The sequence below is a fragment of the Antechinus flavipes genome, chromosome 1, assembly GCF_016432865.1.
Source record: "Antechinus flavipes isolate AdamAnt ecotype Samford, QLD, Australia chromosome 1, AdamAnt_v2, whole genome shotgun sequence".
NCBI classification, from domain to species: Eukaryota; Metazoa; Chordata; class Mammalia; order Dasyuromorphia; family Dasyuridae; genus Antechinus; species Antechinus flavipes.
The window spans coordinates 663659316-663680767 of NC_067398.1; the positions used below are offsets into that span (position 1 = coordinate 663659316).

Below are 21452 nucleotides of genomic sequence, written 5' to 3' on the forward strand. Positions count from 1 at the left end.
ATATCTAATACTTAGATGGAGATGTCAGCAGAGAGATTGAGGCTGGATAAATAGATATGAGAATCATCTGTAGGAGTAAGAAAGAAGTGACAGGGAAATTGAAGAGGCCATATGGATAATATGAGATGAAGAAAAGGGGAGAAGAGGGAGATTTCAACAAATGGGTTCAATTTTTTTCAGTAAAACATTAAGCAATTCTCAGTTAAGAGTGTGAAAGAAAAGCTGATGGAATTTTGAAGAGGGATAAAAAAAAAGTTTAGAAGAGCCTTGTGGTAAGTGGGATAGTGAATTGATTAGGGGAGTGTACAAGTATTGCCTTACAATAGTGAGGGCCCAATTTAGATTGTATAATATCGAGTTGTAGTTGACCTAGTCAACATGTTTTCATAATTTACTTTACTTTCACATGTCCATGTGACTACACTATTATCCATCCCACATTTCTCCATCTTGTCCACGTAAGAGACTTCATCAAATGCTTTACTAAAATACAGGTACCTACAGCATTTCCCTGATCGATCAAAAGGCATTTATTAAGCAACTACTATATACACAAAGGCATTATATTAAGTGCTGGAGATACAAAGAAAGGAAAAATAATAATAATACTCTGTCAAGGAACTCACAATCTAAAGGGGAAAAAAACATGTACAAACAAACAATGTACAGGATAAACTGAAGATAATCAACAGAACATTAGCATTATGAAGAGTTGGGAAAGAGAAGGTAGAATTTTAGCTGGGACTTGAAGGAAGTCAAATGGTGGAAATGAGGAGAGACAGGATTCTAGACATGAGAGACAGCCAATGAAAACATGCAGGATTCTGGAGATGAAGTTTCTTCTGTGAGGAAAAACCAAGAGGCTAGTGTCACTGGACTGAAGAATATGTGGAAAAGAGTAAGGTACAAGAAAATTAGAAAGGTAAAAGGAGATCAGGTTGTAAAGGACTCTGAACACTGAACAGAAGATTGAATATTTGATTCTAGGGATGATAGGGAGTCAATGGAGTTTATTGAGCAGAGGGTTAGTGATAAAGTAACTATGGAAAAAATTAAAAAGAGAATGAAACTAATCTGAAAGGATGTGTTCAGAATGAAATTCTGAGAGTGACCATTTCCTTTTTCAAGCTGATCACTCTTCAAACCTTTAATAATATACTCTGGAACTTATAAAATAGAAAAGTAAAGCCAACCTGCCAGCAGTTCTTAGATTTACTTTCGTAAATTAGGACAACCTTTGTCCTTGCCCGGTCCTCTTCTGCTGTCTAAGATTTTTCATAAATTACTGACAGTGACTCAGCAATCACATCCTTTAGCTCTCTCCCTGCTCTGGGCTGTGCTTCATTCATCAAGGCCTGAGGGGCTGGACTTTTCAAGGGCAGCTAGCAGACTTAGGAACCTGGTGGAGTGGAAAAGGACCTAGATTTTGAGGTCAAACTTGGGCATTTATTATCTGTGTGGCAATGTTTCTGGGCTTCACTTTTACTCCTCTGTAAAGTAAGGAGGTTGAACTATATGATCTCTAAGATCCCTTTTAGTTCTTAGTCTATGATCCTGTGTTATCTTGAGGATTAACTCCGTATTAGTCATTTTAGTTCTGCCCTTTCTAGTCCAAAGAGCATTCTCCTTGACAGAGCAAACAGAAGCCTAATAAGGATTGGACAGCTCTGCCTTCTCACTGTAGTCTATTATTAATATCCTTTCCTCTTTGAACAATGGTCACATCTTTTCTTTTATCTTTTTTATTCCCAGAATAAGGAGAGGGGGGAAACCCTCCAACCCTTTTAAATGTCTGTCTTTTCCCACAAGCCTCAGCTCATCCTTAGTTTTAGTTCTCCCTTCAGTGGTCTAGTTCCTCCTGATTATAGAAGATTTGGTCTAGAATAGAACCTCTTCCTCTTAGTTTCTGAAACATTTTTTGAAGAATGAAATCAGCATTATGGAAAGCCAAGAATTTAATAGTTGCTGTGCTCTAGGCAAAAAGAGAACTCAAGCAGATGTTTGGATAATTGATGGTCAAGTTTTGTGCCACTGTGCCAGATTTGTGATCTGTTTTTTGATGTTTCATCTCTTTCCTTTTTCTGTTCATACAGCGCTGTCTCTTCTATTGCTGTTCACTCAATACTCTGACGCATGCTTGCTTGTCCCTTCTACTGCCTAGATTTCCCTACACGAATATACAATACCTTCTTAATGTATGGTGTTATTGCACCATACCTTTTACCTATTCTGATCCTTTTCAATAACATATCCCCTTCTAGAGCTATATTTCAGGCATGGTTCTCAAACTGTCAAGTTGCAGTGATACCTATGAGGTCAAATTTTTTCTTTATATTAAGAACTCTAGTTTATCTTAAATAAAAAAAAAAGCTTTTTGAGTATGGACATCTGAGGCTAGGGTTTTTATTGTTAGCTCTTTTCTTATATGTTCTCTGGTACAAATGTCTGGGCAGGTCTATTGCTTTTCTTCCCCATTATGGTAGGTATCATCCTTCCCCACTTTTATCAGTTTAAAGTCCTTTTGATCAGATTTGCAAAACAATGGGCAAATGCACTTTTCTCAGCTTTTGCTAAAGTACTTGTTCTGACCAGAAGTTTCTTATAAAGCTGTGGTACAGAAATCCAAATCTTGTTCTTAAATAACTATTTTCCAATTCTGCCTTTCTCTTCTGATGTTCTTGCTTTTGATTAGGACAAATAATGTAAATACTATTTATGTCACATGATCCCTAGTAATGCTTTCTAGGATCTTTCTGGTAGAATCATTATGTCTGTGTCAATCAGCAGAATCGGGAGTAATCACAAGATTTTAAGAAAGTCTTTGTCATTTACTAAGCACTTACTGTGTGCCAGTGAATATCATAGTTGGAGTCAGAATGTCTGGATTCAAGATTCATTCACTTACTACATATATGACTATCACTTAACCTCCTTTGGTCTCCATTTTCTCATTTGTAAAATGAGGGGACTGTTCAAGAAAGCCTTTGAAGTCCAATTTATAATCCTATGTCCCTTAGGTAGGAGTCACCAGCCTCTACTACTGTTCTGTTTATCTTATGATCTTTACTGGCAGATCTCTCACTGGGGGTTCCACATAATGATTTCTTAGAGATTGCGTTTCTCATAGGATCCATTTCCTTCTTCTTTGGGAAGAGCCTCATATCTATTACTTTGTTCCAAGTATTCTGTGGTCCTTCTTCCTTTTCTTTTCTGTAACAGTCGTCCATCTTCTCATCTTTTGACACTAGTCAGGATTCTCCTCTGCCTTTCCATATCATCTTTGCTCTTTACTTTAAGGTTGAAATTCTGCTTTAGGTTTTCATAGAAACCCTTCATTCTTCTTGATAACCTGAAATCAGAGAGGCATTCTTCAAACTCCTTTACATTCTCTTTCAGGACAAAGACCAAGTTGTACTTTGAGCATAATAATTATTTGTCTTCCATGCTAATGAACTCTAAAATTACTCTTACTTTATTCACTACAATCTGTTGTTATTTCACCTTTTCCTTGGTTTTATGATTCCAAACCCTGTGCTTTGTCCTTATTATGACCTCTCAGGTCTTTTTCAACGCTGTGCTATCTTTCTTCCCTTCTCTATCTTGTCCCATCAATGAATCAGTTCAGCTCTATAATGTCTTCTCTAGTACTTTGCCCTCTTATTTTATTGTTGATCTTGCCCTGCCAAGCCTCAGTCCTGTATTATGCCCACCATAATTCTTATTATGTGTTGCTGAACAAAACTGTGAAGACTGAGTCCACCACAAATTTGTTACTTATTCTCAATTGGGCCACTACGAAGATCAAGCAATCCTTTTATAGCACCCTAAATGACTCACTATCCCACTCATCACATTACTTTTCCAAAACTTTTATCCCTCTTCAAACTTTAGCTACCCTATCCCATTTAAGTAAGAGCCTTGTATTATTTCACTAATAAAAATTAAAGCCATTCTAGAGGAGCTCCCTATTCTCCCTTTCTCCTTTCATACCACTCAAATGTCTTCTGCCATTATCTTCTCATTCACCTGTTTCACATAATGATGTGGCTCTTCCCCTTGTTAAGGCAAATCTCTGTACATGTACAAATGAGCCATTCCATCCTGTCTCTTCCCACAGATTGCCCCCCATATCATCCCCACTCTTTCACTTATCTTCAATTTCTTCTTGTCATCTGGGCTGTTTTCATAAAGACTACAAATATGTTCATGTCTCCTTCATTTTCAAGAAATCCTCGTTTGATCTATCCCTGCTAGCTATCTTCCTATCCCTTTCCTCTCTTTTGTAGCTAAACCTTTTGGGAAGGCTGTCTACAATAGGTATCTCCACTTCCTTTCCTCTCATTTTCTTCTTAACTTCCTGGGGTAGCTTCTGTTCTCATCGTTCAACTGAAATCAAAGTTACTGGTGATTTAATTTCTAAATCCAATGGCCTTTTCTCAATCCTCATTCTTTTTGTCCTTTCTGCAGCCTTTCATTTTGTCAATAGCCTCATCTTGATAGTCTCTTCTCTCTAGGTTTTGGTATTACTATTTTCTCTTACTTCTTGATCCATTTCTTATCAATCTCCTTTTGCTGGATCTTAATCTAGGTCATGCCTACCCAGTTATAGGTGTCCTCCAAGGCTCTGTCCTGGGCTCTGTTCTCTTTTGTCTGAATGCTGTTTCATTTGGTAATCACGTCAACTCCCATTGCTTCAGCTGTCACATCTGCAGATGATTCTCAGATTTATTTGTCCAATTCTATCTAACCTCTGTCCTGATGGCCATTCTCCAATAATCTTTTTCCCTAATAAACATTTTGAACCAGATGCCTCCAAACTGAACTCATTATTTTATTTCCTCTACTCCCAACCCCCTTCTGAACTTCCCTATTATTATCCATGGTATCACCATCCTATCTCATGTCTAATCAGTTGTCAAATCTTTTCATTTCTACCCTATAAAAACTATTTTATATGTCCTTTTTTCTCTTCCAACACGACATGTCCACCAACCTGGTACACATCCTTATCACCTCATCCTGAATTATGCAATAGTCTGCTGGATATCTCTTTGTTTCAAGTTTCTCCTTGAGATTCCAATCTATCCTCCATTCAGATGTCAATCTGGAGGCAGGTTTCAAGTGAAGTGATCCTATGCCTTTGCATAAGTCATTAGTTACAATGTAGGCAAACACATGATGTAAGGACAGATCACTGCAGCCTTTCTGTTGAGACTTGATGTCACACTGGAGGCAGATCTCAAGTGAAGTGATCCTATGCCTTTGCATAAGTCATTGGTTACAATGTAGGCAAACACATGATATAAGGACAGATCATTGTAGCCTTTCACTTGAGACTTGATATGAAACTGGAGGGAGGAAAGGGCTGCCTTCACTTTCTTTACATTGTAACTAATGATTTATATAAAGGCATAGAATCACTTCATGGCATCTGCCTCCAAGTCAGTTTGATCCATTATTAACTGCTCTCTGGATCTGTTTCCAAAACCCCTAATCATATAATTCCCTAGTCCACATCTCATCCGCCAGGCACAATGGTAGAGTCACCACCAATGAAGTTTATTTAAGGCACAATTGATGCTATTTGAAAACTTTTTCTGACTTTGTTAAATGCTTTGTTGCCATGCCTATAGTTTGAAGACTGTCTTGTCTTCCTTTTTTGGAAAATTGAAACATTTGCTTGTCTTTAGTCCTATGGCACCCCTCCACTACCTCTCAAAGGTCACTGGCATCAGCTCAGCAGTCACATCTGGCAGTTCTTTCAGAGCTCTGGGAAATAATTCATCTGAGCCAGGTGATGTGAACATTCTATTATTGAGCAGCTCTGTTTGCTAAAAAGTTCTTGTCCACATGAAGCTAAATCTGTATGTGTTACTCTGCCCTGCCCCTCTTCCCAATGGTTCTCATTCTGCCCACAGGTACCATATGCACCCATCTCCTCCCTACTCTCAGCTGGCACTTATTGGAGTCGCTTAGCTTCACTTGGGAAAATACACTTCTGGAATGGGAAGAACCTCCATTCCACTTCTCCTTGTCCTTGAAGGGGTGATGGCTGTCTCCTAGAATCAAGACCATCAGCCCTCTGGGTCCCTGGACTCCTAGATGAGGAGTCCCATAGCTGAACATCTAGGAGCTTTTACCATTGCTCACAGGCCTATATTTGGGGCAAGGATCTGTTGGGGGGAAAGAAGTGACTGCTCAAAACCACAGCCCAGTCCTCCAGTCTCCTCAAGCCAGCAGGCAGCCTCTTGCAGTTGTCATGGCAACTGTAGGGGAATCTTGGCACTAGGCTTGGATGGGCATGGTAAAGTTCTCTTCCTGCCTACCCTCCTCAACCTAGAATGAAGACTCAGTTAATTGTCATTAAAACTTCCAGTTTTATTTCAATATAATATTTATTTGCTGAGGGATAGGGAGAGAGGAGGAGGGACAGTCCTTAAGCTCTCCAAGGACTGGGTCTGTATCTTTCTGTCCAAATAGGTATTTTTCCAGGAATGGTATCTAGCCATCATACTTTAAGTTGGAAACTCCCAAAGGCTCACATCGCCTTCTAAATCCCCCTGTGTGGAGATTCCCTGGGAGCAGAGGACATGCTTCTTAAGTAGTCCATCTAACTTGACTCCATGAGGGCCGGATCTGGGCTTACTCCTTAGACCATGGTCTGCCTGAGGGCAGAAATCATGTCCCCTTTTCATACCTAGTGATGGAGACATGTTTCCCTTTCAAATTAGAGACAACCATGTTTTTTCTAGATATATTCTCTGCTAGTGTGAACAGAAATGTTTTCCCCTCCCCCCCAACACACACACACATTAATCCTTATTTCTCAGGCTTCAGGCTTGTGCAGAGAGCTGACAGTCACTTTCCTCATAAGAATAGCTCTGGGCATAAATCATTCAGCGGTGGGTCAGAAGACGAACAATGTCTAAATGTATTCTCCATAGGGGTCAGTAGACAGATAGTTCCTCTTCTTACCTCCTCCTTTCTCACTCCTCTTTGAATTTCCTGTGCTAAATGAATGGGTCATGAGAAGCCCAGCCCAAGACTCCTGCCAACTAGTTGGGCTAAATATTCCATGCACATCATAGGCAAAAAAAATTAGGACTAAGATGGTCCCAATGGTGATGAATTGTTTGGGGAGCAAGCTAGAGTCTGGCCAAAAATGATTGCATTAAAGAATAGCAGAACATGTTTAAATCTATTGGATCACTTGTTGTCTAGGGGAGGGGGTAGGGAGAAGGGAAGGAAAAATTTGGAACACAAGATTTTGCAAGGGTTAATGTTTAAAATTATCCATGCATATATTTTGAAAATAAAAAAGATTTAATTAAAAAAAAAAAGGATAGCAGAGTTGGAAGGGACTTTACATAGAACACCAATTAGAATTCTAAATCTTAAAATATAAAATATCGAATATTAGAACTAGAAAGGACCTTAAATCATTCATTTATTTAATTCAACAAACATTTGTTAAGCAACCTCTTTGTTCAGAGCCCAATGATAAGTACTAGATGAATAATAACACCTTGATAAGATACTCAAATGCTTCTCTCTAAAATCCAGTGGGTTCTTTTCCAAGTCTCATCATTCACAATTTTTTAAAACAGTTTTTGAGCTGACTGAATACTCAGAAGCCTTTGCCTTCAGAAGCAGCACATTCTTTTTTAATAATATTTTATTTTTTTCAATTACATACAAAGACAATTTTAAACATTCATTTTATATAAAATTTTGAGATCTATTTTTTTTCTCTTTTGTCCCTTCCCTCTCCCTTTCCTAAGACAATAGACAATGGTATAGGTTATATATGTGTAATCATGTAAAGTTATTTTTAGATTAATCATTATGTAAAAGAAGAAACAATTTACAAAAAAAAAATTACAGTTAGCAGAGGTTCTTCTCTCACCTCTCAGTCCAACTTGACTGTTTCCCATCATGAAACTGATTTGGCCTTATCTGTCCCTAATCTTGGGCTTATTATTGACACTTCCCTTTGCCTTACCTCTCATATCCAATCCATTACCATGTCCTCCATCTCTCCAACATCACTTGCATCCCTTCTCTTTCTTTTGTTCTCATAACCACATGCCAGTATATCCCCATTGCTTCCTATTAAGTTTTTACACCTTTGTTCTTTTCTTTCTCCATCTAATCCTTCATTCTGCTGCAAGGAATTTTGTTTAAATGAGCAATTCAAGCCACATCATTCCCATTCCTCTGCTGAAAAATTTTCTGTAGCTCCCTAGTGCCTCTGAGTAAAAGTCTAACTCTTTGCATTCAATTTAGAAGATTAAGATAATCCACTAAAATGGATTGTTTTAATAACCTTATCAAGCATTATTTCCATTTACACTTTCTTTACTACAGCCAAATTGTACAAGTGTATGACATTCCTCTCCCAAAAATAAAAAACCCCAAATATGGCATGTACTTCCAGACTTCCATGCTTCTGCCTAGTTTATTCCCCAGGTTTCAATTGCTCTTTCTCCTCAACTTTCTTCTAAAAGCCAACACAAAAATCTACCCCTTACAAGAAGTTTTCCCTGGTTGGTAATACCATTTTTCAAACTTCAAACATCGCTTTATTTTGTAACTCTCTAATGAGCTTATTAACCCTATGGTCTAATATATCTAGCTGTCTTACTCTCTACTAGCTCATACTTTCTAAAAGGGCAAATATTCTATCAGCTAAATTTTGCATCTTTTCCAGGATAAACATAGTACTCTGCACACCATAGTCTCTTTTCTTATTGTTGTTTTGGAAGCAATCAGGGTTAAGTGACTGAACCAGCATCATATAGCTAGTAAAGGTTGAGGTTACATTTGAACTTAAGTTCTCCTCATTCCAGGCTCAGCAATCTACCCACTGTGCCACCAGCTGCCCCACCATACGCTCTTAATAAATGCTACATCTTAGTAACTGATTGATCACGAAAGCACATTGATCACAATTTTGAACTAGAGAATTTAGAGGTAATTTAATCCAACACCCTCATTTTGCAAAAAGGAGATTGAATCCCAGACAAATTAAGTGACTTGCCCAAGGTGATGGAGAGTCAATAATTCAAGATAATGCTAAAGTTATAAACATAAGGAACTGGTTGAATGGGGAATAGATGCTACTGACAAAAATAGTCAGACTGGAAGGAGGAACAAGTTTAAGGAGAAAGGTAATGAGTTGGGACAGCTGGGTGGTGAAATGGATAGAGCACCAGCCCTAAAGTTAGAAGGACCTGAATTCAAATCTGGTCTCAGACACTTAAAACTTCCTAGCTGTGTGACCCTGAGCAAGTCACTTGACCACAATTGCCTTAGATATCTGTGTAGATACTTCTTGAAGGTAATTAGAGAATGTTGTGTGTCTGAAGTCATGGTGCGAGTGTATCCTGTGGAAGGAAGTGGTCCACAGAGGAAAGACTGAAGAGGTCTGGAATGAGGTCCTTGAAGAGGTTAGAAGGAGTCCAAGCAAAGGCTCAGGTAGAGGGAGGAGCTGTGGTAAGGAGAACGTAGAATGTCAGAACTGGAAAGGCTATTGGAATATAGACTGTCAGAACTGGGAGGGTCCTTAGAACATAGGATTTCAGAGTTGGGAGATTCCTTAGAACATAGGATGTCAGTGTTAAGAGAGACCTTAGAACACAAAATGTCAATGATGGGAAGGTCCTTAGAAGATAGAATGTCAGTGCTGTAGGGGTCCTTAGCACACAAAATGTCAGAGGTTGAAGGGTCCTTAGAATAGCAGAACTTGGGGGGTACTTAGAACCCAGAATGTCAGCATTAGAAGGAGCCATAGAATATAGAAAATAGAATAGTAGAGCTATCAGAACTGGAACAAAAAACATGGAATGTCAGGGCAGAAAGAGGATCTCAGAGATCCACCGTTCTCTGGTCCTGGTCTCCCTGGGAAGCCATCGTGGAGCAGGCAGGAAGAAGCAGTTTCTTGGCTTCATTGCTGATGGGATGGAAGGAAACTTAATATGGGGGAGGGGTGTGAAGCAACTACAGGAGCTGCAGACAGTCTCTCCTGGCAGAAATGCAAATGAATTTGAAAATAGTAATCAGTGCTGGAAAGAGCGCCTGAGTCACTGTGGTTCCGTGGGCAGGTGAGAGAGGGCGGCTCCACGAGCCGCCCATATGGGCCCATGCTTGCCAGACATAGACCAGACATGGCCACTCGCACATTTGGGCAGCAGGGTGTGTGAGCACCAGGTTCTATGTACCTGATTCTCTCCAGCCTGCCAGTTCTCCAAGTCCCCAGAGGAGGGAGGGAGACTTTTGCCTGTGTTCTGAACCCCAAGGGCAATGAGTCTATAGCACTCTTCTCAGGATTGAGGATTTTTTAACATAATAATTTCTTCCCCACCTCCTAGTTACATGTAAAGACAATTTTTAACATTCATCTTCTGAAAATTGTGAGTTCCAAATTTTCTCCATCCCTTCCTCACGTCGTCCCTCCCTGAGACAGTAAAAGAATCATGTGAAAATCATGTTTTTAACTGCATAAACTAAAATTCTTAGAATCATAAAGGAAGCCAATTATTTTGAAATAAAGATGTCATTGTTTCCCCTGCCTGAGTTGAAGTGCAATCCGAATTAAGAATTCTTACCCTAGAGTTCTCTTTGATCAGAGACAGAAGGCAATACAGTATCTTGAAAAAAGTCATGATCCAGAGGCTGAGGAACTGGGTTTGAATTCTTCTTCCCTATGAGACATTGAACAAGTCCCTTCCTCATTTGAGAAAAGAAGGAATTGTACTAGATTATCTCGCAACCTCATGAAACTGGCTTTCAGGGTTCTTTGAGCCACAGATGCACAGGGTCACACCGTCACCCTGAGAATCAGTCATTTGGAAAATGTCTCACAAATAAGCATGCAGCCAGATGTTGGTCATATCAGCAGTTTTACCTATTCACAGTCCCAGCCTCATACCATTACCCTGTCCACTAGGTGGCACTCTAGGGGACTGTCAGAGCTAGTAGGGAAATTAGAACACAAAATATGACATTGGAAGGGCCATTTGCGTATAGAATGTGACATTTGGGAGGACCATTTACATATGGAATGTCAAAGCTGGGAGGAATCTTAGAGCACAGAATGTCAGCATTGGAAAGAACCATAAAATATAGAAATATCGATTATTAGAGCTATCAGAAGTAGGATTTCCTGAGTATAATAATAGCACCTAACTTCCAGGGTTGTTGTGGGGATCAAATGAGCTATAAGCTGAGCTTGACAAAGCTCAAAGTGCTACGTAAATGCTGGCCTGCATAGTCACTATCTAGCTGTACCCCAAATCCAGGGATCAGGGCAAGCCTGAAGAGCCTCCATATTTGTCCCTCTATCTCTGCAGATGGGAACTGGGGGACCTAGCCAATAGGCTTCTCTTGGTCACCTGCCACTTCTTCCTAGCTCTCATTCTGTCCCTGTGAATCCCTGGGTAAGGGTGAGCCGCTTCTGCCTTAGGAATCTCTTTCCTTAGCAATCTTCACTCTTTTATCATAATAACTGGCTGACAGGGGAGTGGAATAGAGCTTGTGTGTCCTTGGCTGAGCCCTGGAGAGAAGAAAGAGCCCTGAGCAAATCGCAGAAGGCAGATCTCTGTCTGTCCCTGTGTGCTAGAAAGAGTCAGCTCTGCCTTATATTCCACACACCCCTAGCCTGAGAGTAGGGGAGCCTGGCTCTGCCCTGCTAGGTCAAACTTGTCCTTGGACAGGGTTCTGAGGGACCACAGTGATCTCAGACCCTCTTTCTTTTCAGTGCAAAGGTACTAGACAAATATGTCTCCCTAACATGAAAGAACTAAGCTGTTGGGGCTGGATCCCTCCTCCTTCCCTTCTGCCTCCATGTGGGCCAGGCCAGGATCCTGATCCTCCTTTACCCTGGAGAGGAGAGATGGCTTAAAGTCAGTCAACTAATTAGAGAAGTAGTAATTGATGCCCAAGCTCGTGCCATCTGCTGAGGCATCTGTGGGGTCTACGCTTCCTGCAGAAAAAACAGGCAGCATTGGGAGAGCACAGTAGGGAGGAGTGGTCAGTGGGAGAGTGGGCCATTGGATTCGTTTGGGGGAGGAGCTGACCATGCTGACCAGAATGTGGATGATGGAGGAGGGGAGAGGGCAGGACCAGATGTGGGAGGAAAGAAGAAGCAAGGAGCAAAACAGAGACAACAAGGAAGAAGGCAAACACTACCTATAGAGGGTTGGATTAGGAATCCTGCCTGTTTCCATGATTATTCAGGCTTCCCAGGCTTTAGTCATTGCCTCAAACAGAATTGGGAGGGAAAAGGAGCCCAAATTCAATGTTCTTTTTGCTCAGCTTCCAACTCTGACATGGTACATCATGAGGCTCCTCTAAAGTCTAACATTTAATGTTCTAAGGGCCCCTGATCTTTTGGGTTAGGTGTGAGAGTATGTGTGTGTGAGAGTGTGTGTGTGTGTGTGTGTGTGTGTGTGTCCCTAAACCCACCTCGCCCAGGATGAGTTATCACCTGATCCCATCTAAAATGATTTATACTAGTGATCCCTCGCCTGCAGGCCTGTGATTGTGTAGACAGACAATTCACACAGCTGTGGCCACATATACATCCCAGAAGTCATCCTAGAGAAAGGAACACTTCTTGCAAGACCAGCTTCAGAGTCATAATAGTTTTAGGTTATCTTTTTCTCAGAAGAATACTGGGGAACAGGGCAGGGCTGCCCGATTGCCTGAGACCTGGGTGGAGTGGGAGAGAATTGAGAAAAGCAGAGAAAGATGATCCCCATTAACATTCCCAAGAGAAGCAGCCTGATACAGTGGAAATAATTCTGACTTTGAAGCCTGCCCCTATTTTCTCCATGTATAAAATGAGCGTGATAATCACTGCAATACCCTGCCTCATAGGGCAGAGGGGAAACTATAATAAGCTCATTTCTTTAGAGGGCTTTGCAAACCTTTAAAATGCTCTTGAAATAACAGTTGTGTTGTCATTTATGATAGTGGTGGTGATGATAATTTTGTTTCTTGGAACCAAAACGAGACAGAGTTGGGAAGCTTAAGCCTAGCGGAAAAGAGGAGTATCCATCAGAAAGAGGGCTGGGAATTTTGGAAGTGAGGTGGGGGGAATCATCTGGAAAGGAGAATTCATTTCAGAGCAAAGTATGCTTAGAATCTTCCAAGATAATTTACTTTGCTTAACTGTATGAGTTACAAGGGTTTGTTATCTTTACAAGGATTATAAGTATTTTTTTCTTTTCAATGTTGGAGAAAATGAGAGAGAGGGAGAAAAAGAGACAGAAACACAGAAAGAAAAAAAAATGCTTGTGAATTGAACATTTAAAAGAACAACACCAGCACCACCACCACCACCTTTCTTATTAACCTGGAACAAACTCCTATCTCATAGAATGTAAACTCCTTAATAGCAGGGATTGCTTTATTGGATCTTCCACACTTAGCATAGTTCCTGGCACATAGTGGATACTGTAAAAAAAAGCTTGTTGGTCTGTTCTATTGGAAAGAGGAAAAAGGCAGTGAGAGAGTGGGGTGGGGTGGAGAAATAAACTGGCAGACAAAGAGAGTGCTATTACCCGCCCCCCACCAAGATTCTTAGTTCATCCCTCCCTTCCACCATGAGAACATTCTGAGAATTCATCCTGGACAAGCAGCTGGAATTATGGGTGAAGGTGAGCCAGCAGGTACCCACTCCTTACCCTCAAGTTTCTGTCTTATAGTTCCAGCTGATCCTTGTGAAAACAACCCCTGTCTTCATGGAGGAACGTGTCAAGCCAATCATACCACCTATGGCTGCAGCTGTGACCAGGGCTTCACGGGGGAGAATTGTGAGATTGGTGAGTCTTCCCTTGAAACTCCTCCCTCTCTGCCAACATCCATACCTCCTGCCATCCTCAGGATGGAGAGTCAGTCCTGTACCCTGTAGCCTATATGAGTCTGGGAAGGAGCCAGACACGTGAATCAGAGAACCACAGATCCTTAAAACCAAAAAGGACCAAAGAAAGGAAGCCTTATTCATGCACATATACCAAGTTAGAGAACAGACCAGAACATGGGCTCTCTTCTGCATTCCAGCTGTCTCTGAGCATTATCCACCAGCATGTTTAAAAACCATGAAAATAAGGAAGAGTTTAGCTGCAGACAGGGGTGTGTTGGTAAACATTTAATAATCAGCTTTTTGGAGGAAAGATGTACACAACTTTTTTTTTTATTAAAGCTTTTTATTTTCAAACCATATGCAAGGATAATTTTTAAACATTGACCCTTGCAAAACCCCATGTTCCAATTTCCCCCCTTCCCTCCACTCTCTACCCTAGATGGCAAGTAATCTAATATATGTTAAACATGTGTAAAAATATATGTAAATCAAATATAGGCATACATATTTATACAATTATGTTGCTGCACAAAAAAAAATCTGGTCAAAAAGAAAGAAAAATGAGAAGGAAAATAGAATTCAAGCAAACAACACAAAAGAAGTGAGAATGCTATGTTGTGATCCATACTCAGTTCCCACAGGCCTCTCTCTGGGTGTAGATCGTTAGAACTGGCCTGAATCATCTCATTGCTGAGAAGAGCCACGCCCATCATAACTGATCATCGTATAATCTTGCTGCTGCCATATATGCAACCTTTTAAACCTAAATCTGCATTATTAACATTTCTCCATGACTTTCTTAAGTCTACACAATCAAGAAGACAGTAACTCAAATAGTGTTTTCTAATTTCTGAAGTGTTGATGCTCACACTGAAAATTTAACAATTGGCTTCAAAAGTCAATATGAACCACCTCCAGAAGCACAACACCCAACTGTAGATAATGTGGGTTTTTAAGCTTGGCTAAATCTGGCATTGGGGGAATTCTTAGAGCACTAATCTAGTCAAACCTTTAGAGTTTTAGAGAGGTTTTACAGGGAGTTAAAAAGACAGAGCCTGGACTGGAATTCCAGTCTCCTGAGAGGCAGCAGGCTGCATAAGAAAGAGCACTAGATTTGGATCAAGAGAACCTGGGTTAAAATCCCAACTTTGCCCTTTCCTTTCTGTAGGAACTCATTTTCCTCTATGAACCTCAGTTTTCTCATCTGTAAAGTGAGAAATTTGGATTCGATCACCCCTAAGGTCCCATCCAGCTCTAGAGCGATGATCCCACGGCCCTTTCCACTACTTCATGAGGTTGGGGACTCAGGGAACAAGAGAAGATGGAGCTGTGACTGTCCCAAGTGGGACTGGAGAGCATCAGCTCATACTCTAGTGATAAGAGACCTTAGTTAGCATTGAATCCATCCTTGTACAGATGAGTAAACTGAGGTCAAGGGGAAGAGCTTGCTGAGGACCTTGTAGATAATCAGGATTTGAAGCCTGGTCCTCTGACTTCAAGTCCAGCCCTATTTTCTTCCGTCCCATAAAATCCATTTAGTAGCAAGGCTCTTAGAGCTGGCTCCAGCTCTGTCCTGCTATATCTCCAAGGAAAACCATCAGGGCGTAGGAGAACAGTCAGCAGGATGGAGGCCCTACTTATTGCTCTTTTCTGTAAGGACATGTAGGGAAAGAATTGGAGACTCTCTGGACCTGTGCCGGCAGGACTGGGAGGGTCCCTGTCTCCTCTCCCACTGGCATAAAGCCCCTGGACTGGACCCCCCTCAGGGCCAGCTTTGCCACTATCTCACTGTGGGACTTGATCCCTAGGTCCCTGAATGGGCCTCAGTTTCCCCATCTGTACAACGATGGGATTGGAGGAGAAGATCTTCAAGTTTTCTTCGCATGCTAACTAACATTCTGTGGTTTTATAATTCTTTATATAACCTGGCTCCTGCCTCAAGTCTGGAGAGTTTGAGCAAGGAGTACATTTAGCAAACTCAGGCCCCTCCCTGCCTGAAGCCTGCATCGGCCCCTCCTTCACCCCACACCCCCTCCTTCCCCGTGCTCACAGCCTGCTTATTCATGGCAGCTCTTGTGGGGCCCTAATTAATGCTAATTGCTGATGGAGCTGCCTTCTCCATCTGCTGGAAAGCCACCCAGGGGGAGGGGATAGATTGCAGGGTCATGGTCTCTGCTTTTGGCAGGGCTCAGAAACTGGAGGCGAAGGGAAGTGGGGGAGGGAGGAAAGGAGGCTACCTTTTGAACCTGTCACCAATTCCTCCCCAGATATTGATGACTGCCTGTCAAGCCCTTGCCTAAATGGGGGTACTTGTATTGATGAAGTCAACTCCTTCATTTGCCTGTGCCTGCCCAGCTATGGCGGGAGCCTCTGTGACAAAGGTGAGATCATTGCATCTTCCCCAGGAAGGGAAAGCACCTGTTCAGGCTAGGGCCTGGGACTCCCTGCCCATTTTCTCTAGGTCACACCACCTCTCCCTCTCCCCAGTTTCTCAGGCCCTCTCCAGAAGGATAAAAGTCCATGACCCTACCCCATCTACCCTAGTCCTTACAAAAGTAACCTGAAGCCCACTCTATCCCCTAGATCCAAGAAGAGGATAATCCTCAGAATAGTCATTACCTCTGGCTCAAAATTAATGAAGAAAGAGAAAACCTAGGAAGGGTATTAAGGGAGAAGGAAGAAAAAATGGTCTAAAAATAGGAGAGCATTCTAAACCCCGAATGGTTTCTCTTTAAGCATCTCCATTTCTCTCTGACACAATGAAGGGATAGTGGATCATTAACAGCAAAGTGGGCTTACTAAAGGGGAAAGGATAGGAGGACAAAGGTTCACTGATGAGGAGGGGATACAGAAACTGAGACTCTGTGAGGAAGATGGGACTCAGTGAAGGGAATGGATATACCTTAAGGGAGACGGGGACTCTGCAATACCAATGTGGATCAATGAAGGAAAGAGGAGTACCATTAGGAGCTAAGAGTTTAACAAAAGAGGTTGGGAGCCCAAGGGAAAAGATAAATTCTCCAAGAAGCCAGCATGAAAGTATAGTGAGGATATGGGGCTCAGAAGGCAATCAGATGAGTCCAAGTTTCTATAGGGTTCCCCTTTTAAGAAGGTAGCTGTGACCTCATACACTAGTCCCCAAAAGAGGCAGTTTGGTACATTGCTCTGGAATGAAAGGTAGGAAATCTGATTCCTAATTCCAGGTCTATGCTTAGCTATGGAGAAGTCCCTAAGCTTCAGGCTTCCCCTCAGTAAACTGCCAAAATTGCTCTATGCTCTCTTCTAGTGATGACCTCCAGATATTTTGCTCTATGAGCCCTCCTTCCCCTCCCCCTCAGGAGTCCCAAGATGCTAGAAGTATCCCAGCAGAGGAATTAAAGCTCCCAGACTTCTCTGAGTTATTAAGTGGGATTCAGGTGAATGGAAAAAGCTGAGCTCTGAGGTGCTGGGGGAGAGTGGGACAAAGGTCTAGTCATTCCAGGAATGGTGTCTCCTTGAAACCCACGCTTTGTGTTGGTGGGTGAGTGGGTAGGTGAGTAGGAAGACTGTATGAGGTCATAGCAGGGAAAGAATAGGAATTCCCAGTTTGGGGACTCTAACTATCATTCCCTACTTCTGGCTCTAGACACAGAAGGCTGTGACCACAGCTGGCACAAATTCCAGGGACACTGTTATCGATACTTTGCCCACCGCCGAGCCTGGGAGGATGCAGAGAGGGACTGCCGCCGCCGGGCTGGCCATCTCACCAGCATCCACTCCCCCGAAGAACACAGCTTTATCAATAGTATGGGCCTGGGACATTAGGGTTGGAAGTGGGGGAGAGACCTGGGTGGGATACGGGGGGCAGAGAATCAGGTTGAGAAGACCCATTCAAGTCCAGGCACTTATCAGCTGTGTGACTCTGGATCAATCACATCTCTGCCTGACCTTATTTCTTTAGCTATAAAATGAGGGCGACGCATAATTCCTATTTTATGAGACTATGAGAAAAGTGCTTTAAATATGGAAGCACTATAAAAGTGTCAGCTGTTATTACCGTGGTTGAATCCAAGGATTCCAATCCCTTGAGACAGTGGCTGCCAAATGTGGGGGTGTGGCCCACCCATCAGCGCTCTCATCACAGACTGGGCTCTGGTGGTGAGATTCTCAGGGGTCTCTAATCTACCTCCCTTGGGGATGATGGAAGGAGAGGGATCCCAGTGGGCTAGGTCCCCAATGATGGCCTTCTTCTCCCACCCCCTGGGCTGGGGCACCTCCTTCCTCAGGCTTTGGCCATGAAAACACCTGGATTGGATTGAATGACCGGATTGTGGAGCAGGATTTCCAGTGGACAGACAATACAGCCCTGGTGAGCTGAAGAAAGGGGAAGTCAGCGGAAGAGATATACGGAGGCCTGGGTCCCCTGATTTGGCCCTGGGGAGAAGGGGCTGAGTCTGAGGCTTCCTTGGGGGTACAGCTGGTATAGAAGGGGGTATATGGAGAAGAACCCTAGGCTGGGAGGGAAAAGATCAGGCTTTCAGTCTTAACTGCCACTAACATGGACAGATCCCTTCCCTCCCAGTTTTCTCATTTGTAAAATGAACGCTAAGTTCTCTTCAAAAGCTAAAATTCCTAGCAAGAAACTGTCTTCTTGAACTGGTCCTGATTCCAGTCCTTGGAATGGGGGGCCATGGTCTCTCTCTCACCATTCCAGAAAGCTAAGCACTGACCAGGGAGATCCCCAAATCCAGCAGTGCCCTGGGGAAAGGAGTCCTGAGCCAATGGATGTAAAAAACAGAAGAAATATTGTTCTTTATATGCCTTCACCAAGACAGAGATAAGACTGACACTCTCCCTTTGTTCTGACCCAACAGCAATATGAAAACTGGCGGGAGAAGCAGCCAGATAACTTCTTTGCAGGTGGGGAGGACTGCGTGGTGATGGTGGCCCATGAGAGTGGTCGCTGGAATGACGTCCCTTGTAACTACAACCTTCCCTACGTCTGTAAGAAAGGCACAGGTAACAACAGCCTCTTCAGGCTAGGAGACCTTGGGAAAATAAGGGTGTGGAGAAAGGCTAAGGAGAGGTGAGAAGGCTGCATTGAGGGGAGAGATAGAGACAGACACAGAGATAGACAAAAAGGCAGACAGAGACATAAAAATAGACAGATGGAAAGGCAGATCGGAGGAGGGAGGCGATAAAGAGAGGGAGACAGAGACAGAGAAAAAGACAAAGAGACAGACAAGACAGAGACAGAGATAGAGATACAGAAATAGACTGATAGAGACAGAGAGACACACAGAGAGAAATACAGAGACAGAAAGAAATAGACACAGAGAAAGAAAGACAGAGACAGAAAGAAATAGACACAGAGAAAGAGAGAGAGAGAAAGGAGAGAGAGAGAGGAGACAGAGACAGAGACAGAGAGACAGACACAGAGAGAGAGAGATAGAAAGAGAGAGAAAGGAAGGGAGAGAGAAGGAAGGAGAGAGGAGTGAGAGAGACAGATGGACAGATAAACATAGAGAGAGAGAAAGAGGAAAGGAAAGAGAGAGGGAGGGAGACAAAGAGACACAAAAGGAGGGAGGGAGAGAGACAGACAGACAGACGGAGAGAGAGAGGGAGAGGGAGAGGAGAGAATCGGACGAGCCATGGTGGAATACAGGAGCCCTGGTCTAAGGGTTATAGCTCGGGTTCTGATCCTATCACTCCATTTTCTGGTTAAATGACTTTTCTCTTCGGTAAGTGTCACTTTTCTTCCCTGTGAAATGGAGCGATTAGACTGGATGAGCTCTAAGGTCATTGAATCTCATAACAGAAAAGACTTTCAGAAGCGTGTGGCTCAATCCCCTTCATCACCTAGTGTATTGCCCATCATTCTAAATGTCGACCTAAACATAAACTCACCCCGCTTCCATAGCATTCTGAAGGCCTGCTGAGCTCCATCCAAGCTGAAGGTTAAGAAGGGTTTGTATATGTGAATGGGTATAGTTTGTGGGCAAGTGGGTGGGATGGATTGCACAGATTAGGAAGCTGTCATAAAATGCTGAATTCAGACTTTATACTATTCAGACCAGTAGAGGACAATTTGCACATAGAGATTCGTGTCATGGGGATGTGTGGGTATAAATGCAAAAACTCCATACGCATGAATCATGTCATACAGATCAAAGTTTAGCTGATGTTCACCAACCAAAGGTCAAGCATTTTAATTATCCGTCTGTTCTTAAGGTTAATGGTCTTAAGTAAAGCCCTTAGCGCTATTTAGAAGCCACTAGTCTATAGGTTCTCCATTCTAACATTCTATGCTCTAAAGTCCCTTCCAACTCTGACATTCCCTGTATTTCCATCAGAAAATAGAAAGGCTAGCAGAAGGGAGCAGGTTGCTGCTAAGGAAAATCTTTGCTAGACCCTCTTACTTCACCATGGAACACTTCCCGTTGCAGAGCGGGGTCCTCTCCCTTGCCCCACATCCACATTCCCCTTGAGAGCTGACATTTTCATTTCTGGGCCAGCCTGACCCCGGGCTTGTTCTCTGACCCATTCTGACCGGGCGCTGGCCCCTGTGTCCTCAGTGCTTTGTGGCCCCCCTCCAGCGGTGGAGAACGCCTCGCCGGTCGGCCCTCGGAAGGCCAAGTACAGTATCCACTCGAGTGTGCGCTACCAGTGTGACCAGGGCTTCACGCAGCACCACGTGGCCACCATCAAGTGTCACAGCAATGGAAAGTGGGACCGGCCCAAAATTGTCTGCACCAAACGTAGGTGACCTCCCCCGCTCCTCGCCCCACCCTCCCCGACCCCGGTCTCCTCACAGAGGCAGCAGGCGAGCCAGGTGCAGACGGGTGGCCAGGTGGTGTAGGAGTGGGAAAGGAAATGGGGTAGGGGCGGGGGGAGGGGGGGTGAGGGGCGCGCTTGCTCACTGCGACTCCCCGCCACAACCAGACCCTTAGAAGACACCAGTGAGAGTGACGCTCAGGGCGCAGAGCCATGCGGCACGTCCACCACACACGCCCCCTCCTCCCGCGGGACGCCCAGAGCGCCCCTCCCGAGCTCCGACAAGACAATGTAGGGAAACTCTCTGCAAGCTCTGTCCGTGTGTGTATGGGTGGGTGTGTGACCATCTCTCTCTCCTCTGGGATGTTTCTTTGTGGATGTTTGCGGCTTTGTGGCTCTTCTCCTTCCCTCTCTCCTTCTCTCTGACTCACTCTCTATGTCTGTGTGTCTTTCTTCTCTTTGTGTATTTTTTTATCTCGTTTCTCAATCTCCATCTCTGTCTCTGTCTCTGTCTCTGTCTCCCTCTCTCTCTCTGTCTTACCATCTCTTTCCTCTGTTTCTTTTTTTCTGTCTCAACGTCTCTTGCCTCTCTTTCTTTTTTTGTCTGTCTCCCTCTTTTCTCTCTATCTCAGTCTCTCCTCTCTCTTTTTTTCTGTGTCTCATTTCTCTGTATCTGTCTGTCACTGTCTCTATATATACAGACTCATATATAATATATATTATATGTTATATATTACAATATTTATACATAAATATATATAAATTTATATATAAAGTATACACATGTAATTATTGTTATTGAGGAAGCCAGATAACATAATGGATAGAGTGC

The 21452-nt window shown here is 43.0% G+C and overlaps 1 protein-coding gene across 1 annotated transcript in view; it reads left to right on the top strand.

The window, feature by feature from the left end:
• The window catches only part of NCAN (neurocan), a 53755-nt gene that overhangs the window by 22510 nt on the left and 9793 nt on the right, over nt 1–21452 (top strand). The window contains exons 10-15 of the mRNA XM_051975442.1: nt 13710–13826; nt 16135–16248; nt 17493–17651; nt 18133–18215; nt 18721–18865; nt 20422–20604. Of these exons, the coding sequence (XP_051831402.1) occupies nt 13710–13826; nt 16135–16248; nt 17493–17651; nt 18133–18215; nt 18721–18865; nt 20422–20604 (801 nt within the window). The remainder of the gene's footprint in view (nt 1–13709; nt 13827–16134; nt 16249–17492; nt 17652–18132; nt 18216–18720; nt 18866–20421; nt 20605–21452) is intronic.